Raw genomic sequence first — 9,113 nt, 5'->3', positions numbered from 1 at the left:
CCAACAGCGAAAGGATCAGTCATTATTAACGTGGATGTTGCACTGTTCTCGAGCTCTCAAAGGATGGGAATCGGCATTGTGATACGGAACCACAACGGAAAATGCTTGTTGGCCTGTAATAAGCAGTCTGAAGGGATCATGATGCCTGAACTTGCTTAGGCTTTGGCTTGCCACCATGCCCTTGCCCTTGCCCGTGATGAGGGTTTCTCTAAAATAATCCTAGCCTCTAACTGTCTCTCTTTGGTCCAAAGACTTGGTGTTGCCTTCAGGGATCGATCTACAGTAGGTACGATGATTGCTGACATTGAATCTCCGGCAGTAGGTTTTCAAGCTTGCTCTTTTATTCATGTAAAACATTTGTTGAATGTACTAGCACACAATTGCTCGTAGCTGTGAGCATACTCCGAGTCAAATCTATCGTGGTGTAAGAGCATCTACAATCGGACCTCTCAAACTCATCTCATACGCTCGAGCGGGTCGCCCAGTCACTGCTCGGTCGCGAAAATCTAACCCAGACGGGCGCCTTAAACGGGCCTCAAATGCACGGGCTGATCGACATCTCTCATATCCAGCCCAAATATGAGGCGGAGATGGGGCGCCCAGGCACGCCCGCTGACCCTGCTGCAGGTCAACGGTCCCACCTGCAGCGCCCGAAACTCCTCCCACTCTCATTGGTGCAACCAATTTTATTCCCACGTCGCCAGGCGAGGCAGACGCCGCCCGGCTTGAATAGTTGCGCCAGCGGATGGCGGCAAGCTTGGTGTTGTTATGTAGGTCTATCAATTCTCGAGATAAATTTGACATTAGATTGCATTTCATGGACTGATGATTGTTCATCGAGTGTTAAGTTTGTTTGTATCATATATGTTGATACCTCTACTGCAATGACAGTAAATTTTTATTTTATTTTGATGCAAAGACACATAGTAATCCAAAACAGCTGACCCTAATGTTCCCAATGTGAAGGAGATAGACCTTAACTATGAATCTTTTATGTGATAAAGATAGAAGATTCATAATAAGAGTCCATATCCTTAATAAAGAATGCAATGATGTCAGAAGCTTATCCTGTTTGGACGACTCGAATATTTAAGCTGGTCGACTAGCTCATCACTCGACGAGGTGCGACTAATACGGATGTGAAAATGTTAAGTATGAGCAATTTTCGATGTCCAGGCGGCAAGACGGACGGGATGATCGACATACATGGCCCTGCATGTAACAGATATTTTGAAAATAGGATATGTGGTTGTAAATTATAAAATTTAAGGCACACCCGATCATTGCCCACGGACACGTCCGCGGGCATTTGAGGGCCCAAATTTGCAACCTCCGGCTGTAAATGCTCTGAATAAAGTGCTGCTACTCTAAAAAAAACTAGAACAAGATGTCTTTAATGACAGCAGCATAAGGTGATCCAAATCTTCAGGTGAGTCCCCATATCAGCAGCAATAGATACCGACTTTGCCCTTCAGCATCACGTAGAGCAACTCCCCCATCCTGCCAACGCCTCGCCCGGAGGGAAGGATCCGTTCACATTGATCTGGCGTGACGTTGGCATAAACAATAAAAAAAACAAATATGTATTTTCAGGTAGGCCGTTTTTTTTTTTTTGCCGTTGGGCCACAATTTTGGTTTTTCTGTACAGCCTAAATTTCACAAATTCAAACTGAACATATGCTAGGCTAGCCGATCGCTGCTGCTACGACAGAACAACGCTGTTTCAATTTTACTCGATCATACATGATAGAAGGAAAAAGATGTGAGCTCGAGCATGCAAAAACAGATGCGCAATAAAATAACTTCACAACGAAAAGTAAAATACTTATGAGAGTTACTCTATCCCAGCTAGCCCAGGAGATGGCACAGCCTACGCACTACAAAAATTTCCGGACATTGCATAACAAGAAAAACTCAGACCATCCTTAACGACGATTCAAACAGACCCAGACCTTACCACTCCAAAACTGAGAGTTGGGAGATATTCAACAAAAACGAACTTTATCAAGCACCTTACTGCATTCCTAAGATATAATCTAGAGCAGGTCAGCGACATTGGCCGGGAGCTCCTCAATGACCACGTTGTAGAACTTCTGGATGTCGAACAGCATCCTCTCATCTTCACGGGTGACAAAGTTGATGGCAACTCCCTTCCTCCCGAACCGACCACTACGACCAATGCGATGGAGGTAGTTCTCGGGCTGAGTTGGCAGGTCGTAGTTGATGACAAGGGAGACTTGCTGCACATCAATACCACGGGCCAGCAGGTCAGTGGTGATGAGCACACGAGAAGATCCAGATCTGAACTCCCTCATGATGATGTCCCTAGTGTTCTGGTCCATGTCTCCGTGCGTGGCAGAGACAGTGTGGTCCCTTCCCCTCATCTTGTCGGTGAGCCAGTCCACCTTGCGGCGGGTGTTCACAAAGATGACACTCTGGGTAATTGCCAAGGTCTCGTACAGGTCACAGAGTGTATCCAGCTTCCACTCTTCCTTCTCCACATTGACATAGAACTGCTTGATACCCTCAAGGGTAAGCTCATCTCTCTTGACGAGAATCCTCACGGGCTTGTTCATGAACTTGCGGGTAATCTCAAGGGCCTCAGGAGGCATGGTAGCAGAGAACACCCCAACCTGAATCTTTGATGGAAGAAGCTGGAAGATATCATAGATCTGCAACAGATAGTCGCCTGTTAGTTAGCTAATTAAGCAACATGATGTACAACAGTTAGTAATTGGTGTACAAATCATAGAAAAAATATAAATTGGAGTATCAATAGTAATTAAGTAAAATATTATAAATAATGATGCATGTAAAAGACAAATAGTCTCTACATTTAGAATGTAAAATGTACTCCCTCCATCCTAAAATAAGTGTCTCAGCCTTAGTACAATTTTGAACTAAGTTACAAAGTTGACACTTATTTTGGGACAGAGGAATAGACTAGTATAAATGATGAAGAAGCAAGTTGCAGCTATACCATAGAAATAGTAACATGTAAATAATATCACATGTGAATGAACATGTGCACACAGAAGCTTCTAAGTTTTAAAGACACATAGTAAAAACAATCTGCAGAATTCTAAGTAATTATGTGTAAGTAGACCTGATCCTTGAAACCACGTGAAAGCATCTCATCAGCTTCATCCAACACAAACATCTTGATGTTATCTGGGCGGAGGGATTGCCTGCGCAACATATCAAACACACGACCAGGTGTGCCAACAACAACATGCACCCCACTGGCAAGAATCCTTTGGTCCTCACGAACAGAAGTTCCACCAACACAAGCATGCACCTTGACGCCTAAGTAGTCACCAAGAGCACGCATGACCTTCTCAATCTGCTGTGCAAGCTCACGGGTTGGAGCAAGGACCAATGCCTGGCACTCAACCAATCCATAGTCAAGCTGCTGCAAGATTCCAGAACAGAAGGTGGCAGTTTTTCCTGTTCCAGACTGAGCTTGCTGAATCACATCAAGACCCTTACAGAAGGGAACAATTCCTCTTTGCTGAATGGCTGATGGCTTCTCAAAACCTACAAATAGAAGTGTTTGTATTTGTAAGATGACCAAACTATATTGTTTAAGAGTGTCAAAGGAAAGCAAAACTCATCCTCACATTACAAAAGTTGGTTCTTATACAGAAAAAAAACATGTAACACATTAGCAACAAGGCACAAGGATGCATTTGAAATGAAAAACATGATAAAAGATGTGCATCTCATGGCAATTCCCAAAGTTTAACTGCAGCAATGCTGCTATCAAGGGCGATGGAATATGAGACTGCCATCTGGTGGAGGAAACCCGAGGGGAACCTCAACATCAGAAGGCTCACTTTGTGACGTTTGCTTGGGAATATACAAACATGGAAAGTTCGCTCCAAGTAAAGCAAGAGGACTTGGATGTCCTCCCATCACACAGAAAGTAGTTCTCATACAGAAATAGCACAACGTGCAAAACAAAACAGATGGAATGCGTTTGAAATGAAATGCACACAAAACAGATGTGTGTCTCGTGGCAATTCCCAAAGTTTAAGTGCAACAATGGTGCTATCAAGGGTGATGGAATATGAGACAGCCAACTGGTGGAGGAAACCCCAGAGGAACCTCAACATCAGGGGGGCTCACTTTGTGACGTTTGATTAGGAATATACAAACATGGAAAGTTTGCTCCACATAGAAGCAAGAAGACTAGGATGTCCTCCATCACACAGAATATGGTTTTTATACAGAAAATAAGCACAATAACCAAACTGAAACATGCAATCCATTACCAACAAGGCATAAGAATGTGTATGAAACAAAATGCACACAATAACAGATGTGCGTCTCATGGCAATTCCCAAAGTTTAACTGCCGCTATGCTGCTATCAAGGGCGATGGAATATGAGACTACCATCTGGTAGAGGAAACCCTAGGGAAACCTCAACATCAGGGGGCTCACTTTGTGACATTTGCTTAGGAATATACAAACATGAAATGTTTGCTCCACATAAAGCAAGAAGACTCGGTAGTCCTCCCATCACACAGAAAATGGTTTATACAGAAGAAAGGCAGATCGTGTAGATTAAAACAGACTGCTATCAAGGGCTATGGAATATGAGATTGCAAACTGATGGAAGTATACCATATGCGTAGATGCCTCTAAGAAGGTTCTCTTGGAGACCCATGTCATCAAAACTTTCATGCACCTCATCATACGAGGTGAAAAACTCCCCAGTGTCACCTTGGTTCCTGCATATTCATAATCATGCAATCTGTTGAGCAAAAAAGGAGAGCTTAAAATGGCCCCCAAAGGCTGAGACAATAAATTGGTAGAGTTGACTTACAGTAACTCGGTCATCTTGCTGTCATACTGCTTAGCATCAAACTGCGAACCCTCTGGTGCCATTCCTGCCATGGCTGTATTGAACAAAAACAGGAGCATGTTAACAGAAAGCAGTGGCAGGAATTTTGGTACCAAACAACCATTGATTGCATACATAATAGCATTAGACTATCCCACTTAAGTGGACACAAATCCCAGATGATGTTCTATTCGAACAGGAAAAGAAAGAAGTCAAATTAACAAGATTGCACCTCGAAATAACCATGCGAACTTTACAAACTAGGTCAGTTTAGCAGTATGCAGGACACATGGCCAGCAATAACTGGAGGCAAAAAAAAAGCAAGCCAATAGCTTTCCGTGATTCCTGACACTACTCTCAGGCCTCCTTTGGTTTTAAGGAATTTCATAGGAATTCTAGAGGATAGGATTCTTATAGGATTTTTTCCTTTAGAGCCCTTTGGTTCATAGGAATGGATTCCTATTCCTACATAGGATTGGTTCCTATCCTCCACATTTCATAGGAAAATAAAAATGAGCCTAGACTCAATGGAAAAATTCCTTTGGTGTCAACCAAATGACATCTCATTTCCTATTCCTACTCATAGGATTTGAGATACATGTCATCTCGTTTCCTACAAAATTCCTATTCATACGATAATCCTATCCTATGAACCAAAAGAGGCCTCAACATGTTTGTGTAGTTCACATAGATGATAGATCACAACTAACAACACAAACAGTGTACCTAACTCTGAAGGAGCACATGCACATGCGATAATTATAGGCATCAAAAGCACGCCAATAGAACCTAGCACTCAAGTTCAACAAGTACATGTACTTCCCACGATTCTTCCTTCACCCATTATGGGACACAGAACACTACTCAAGACGTTTGTTCCCAGGTACTGGTTCACACCGGTCACAACTAACAAAAGTAAACAGTGTACCTAACCAAACGAAGCAAAGCATGCACAGTCCCCCAGTCCACAGTACGCAGCGCACACCATTAGACGTGTAAAACGAAATCATCATCAAGAGCCTAGCCTAAATCTGTCTAACCCACTAGACAAGGCTAAACTAGCAGGAAACTAAATCGCGCATGAAGCTAAAAAATTCTCTGAGACCGAGGCTGCGGAACCTAAATCGCTGAATCTCGAGATCGATCCCCTCCCGCAAACGCCCGGGGAAAAAACTTCCCCTCCCGCCGACTGTCCCCCAGATCCAGTACCACAACGGAACTAACCATACCCAGATCGATCCAGTACGAAGCCAGACACGGCCCAGCCCAGATCGATCGAGCACGACCGAACGCCGCCGACCACACGGGGAGAAAAAAGAAGCGGAGGGGAGATCTCCCCGGAGACGTTACCTGAAGCGCGCGGTGGGGAGGACGAAGTGCGATCCGGGGGCTTGGGGGCTGGTGCTCGCTGATCTGCCGAGCGAATCCGAGATCGGGGTCCCGGATTCGATCGGTTCGTCGGCGGAGGCGGTGGGGGTGGGGAGGGGAGAGGAGCTCTTTCCTGCGGTGGGAAGAGCGAGGGTTTGGTGGGCTGTGGGGAGAAGGAGAGAGAAAGCCGGCTTATATTGGTCCCCGACGGAAGCGGCGCGCGGCTCGACTCGTTCCCCTCTCTCGTCTCGCGTCTCGTCTCTCTCTCTCTCTCTCTCTCTCTCTCTGCGGGGGACGAGTAGGGTTTCTCTTTCTCCACTGTGATGGCTCCCGTGGGCTTTGGGTTTGGGTTGGGTAGTTGGGCCCCGGCGCCCCGCCTCACGGCCCTTTTCCGCACGAGTATTTTATTTCCTTGTATTGTTCTGGCAAGAGCATTATTATGTTTTTTTATTACTGCAGGTGTGCGAGCTGGATTTATTTGGTATTTTCCAGGAGTGCTGAACTGGACACGTCTCCTGGATGCAGCCGTGTGAACGTGGTGGCGCACACGACGGATCTGCCGCGTACAGCTCACCGCGTGCTTGATTTTTGGTTGATTGATGTAGCCCACACGGCCACGCCAAGGTACCAAAGAACCTTGGCCCCCAAGGAACATGCCCCCAACCGTTGATTACATGCCCCAACACGGCTACAGCACCCATGTTTGATTTTGAAAAAAATCAGTTTTTTTTTCTAATTTCCTTGTATGGGGTGCCACACACCCCTATATTAATATAAGTATTATAAAATACTAGGAAATTTAAAAAATGAATTTTTTGAAAATCAAACATGGATGATGTATTTTCTTCGTCACGGATATTATGGGTGTCCATTCCTCACAAAACTAAAATGCGGGGTAGAATGGGCACCATGTTTGATATGCCAAGATTTCGGAATTTTTTTAAAAAAGTTGGTTTTTCTAATATTATATTCATATAGGGTGTGTGACACCTGACAGCTCCAATGCATTTCCCTCTCGTATGGTCCTTTTAGCGTGTTATAGAAAAAATATTTGACCTTCATGGCAACTGGAATATACCTAGTTTAAGTATAAAATAAGTAATCGATGTATCACTGTAATTTATTTATTGTTGCGAAAAATATCTTGATCTATTACAAAAGTTCATCAGAAGTAAAAGACACCTCAAACATAATGAAAATTACATGAAGGTCTCACATTGCACTTATGTACTCCCTTCTTTTCTAAATATTTGTCTTTCTAGATATTTCAACAAGTGACTACATATGGAGCAAAATGAGTGAATTTGCATTCTAAAATATGTCTATATACATCCGTATGTGGTATTTCATTTGAAATCTCTAAAAAGACAAATATTTAGAAACGGAGGGATTTAGTAAACCAAATTGTTTGTCACTATCCTTCTTAACGGATAGAGTTAGGGGGTGTTTGGTTGCAAGGGACTAGACTTTTTTTAGTCCCAGGGACTAAAGAAAAAAGACCCTCCAGTAGAGTCTTTTTCTAGTCCCTAAAGAAAAAGACCCTCATGTTTGGTTACATAGTAGGGATTAAAAGGGACTCTTTCTAGTCTGGTCTCTGTAACCAAACAGGGCCATAGTCATCATCAATGCTAATCTCTCTCAAAGAAGTAAGATATTGAATCATTTTGTACTAATCTAATTTGCACTCACATAACATTATATGTCACATAAAAATTCACCAATGCAATAAACTTGCAAACTTTATATATGTGCAAACGTATCGTCACATTATGATCTCAAAAGAGTTATAAGAGATGGTGCAATCCCTTCAGTGGCGTGTCGTCCCCGAGCCGAAGGTAAATGTTGGCATGGTGTATGGCAAGCACGCTACGGACGCGAAGCGTGACCGTCATGCATGTCACGCGAGGCACCATGCCCGGATGGCCAGGGAAGCTCTCGTGGTCGCAGAGTCACACGCCATCGGGCTCGACCGCTCAGCCACGTCCTGAAGGAAATATGCCCTAGAGATAATAATAAATTTATTTTTTATATTTCCTTATATCATGATAAATATTTATTATTCATGCTAGAATTGTATTAAACGGAAACTTAGTACATGTGTGAATACATAGACAAAACAGAGTGTACCTAGTATGCTTCTACTTGACTAGCTCATTAATCAAAGATGGTTAAGTTTCCTGACCATAAACATGTGTTGTCATTTGATTAACGAGATCCATCATTAGAGAATGATGTGATGGACAAGACCCATCCTTTAGCTTAGCATTATGATCATTTAGTTTTATTGCTATTGCTTTCTTCATGACTTATACATATTCCTCTGACTATGAGATTATGCAACTCACGAATACCGGAGGAACACTTTGTGTGCTATCAAACGTCACAACGTAACCGGGTGATTATAAAGATGATCTACAAGTGTCTCCAAAGGTGTTTGTTGAGTTGGCATATATCAAGATTAGGATTTGTCACTTTGTGTTTCGGAGAGGTATCTCTGGGCCCTCTCGGTAATACACATCACTATAAGCCTTGCAAGCAATGAGACTAATGAGTTAGTTGTGGGATGATGCATTACGGAACGAGTAAAGAGACTTGTCAGTAACGAGATTGAACTAGGTATGATGATACCGACGATCGAATCTCGGGAAACTAACATACCTATGACAAAGGGCATGGCGTATGTTGTTATGCGGTTTGACCGATAAAGATCTTCGTAGAATATGTAGGAACCAATATGAGCATCCAGGTTCCGCTATTGGTTATTGACCGGAGATGTGTCTCGGTCATGTCTACATAGTTCCCGAACCCGTAGGGCCCACACGCTTAACGTTCGATGACGATTTGTATTATGAGTTATGTGTTTTGGTCATCGAAGTTTGTTCGGAGTCCCGGATGAGA

At 43.4% G+C, this 9,113-nt stretch overlaps 1 protein-coding gene across 1 annotated transcript; it reads right to left on the bottom strand.

Annotated features, from left to right (window-relative positions):
• Nucleotides 1–1,775: 1,775 nt before the first annotated feature.
• LOC101669841 (eukaryotic initiation factor 4A-like) lies at nucleotides 1,776–6,387 on the bottom strand. Its single transcript, XM_044552001.1, has 5 exons — nucleotides 6,198–6,387; nucleotides 4,830–4,902; nucleotides 4,628–4,734; nucleotides 3,107–3,537; nucleotides 1,776–2,672 (listed from the first exon to the last, which is right to left on the bottom strand). Exons 2-5 carry the CDS (start codon nucleotides 4,898–4,900, stop codon nucleotides 2,037–2,039), a joined length of 1,245 nt encoding a protein of 414 aa, XP_044407936.1. The 5' UTR covers nucleotides 4,901–4,902; nucleotides 6,198–6,387; the 3' UTR covers nucleotides 1,776–2,036.
• Nucleotides 6,388–9,113: the final 2,726 nt, after the last annotated feature.

The sequence above is a fragment of the Triticum aestivum genome, chromosome 6A (assembly GCF_018294505.1).
Source record: "Triticum aestivum cultivar Chinese Spring chromosome 6A, IWGSC CS RefSeq v2.1, whole genome shotgun sequence".
NCBI lineage: Eukaryota > Viridiplantae > Streptophyta > Magnoliopsida > Poales > Poaceae > Triticum > Triticum aestivum.
This window is presented reverse-complemented; position numbering and strand designations above follow the sequence as displayed.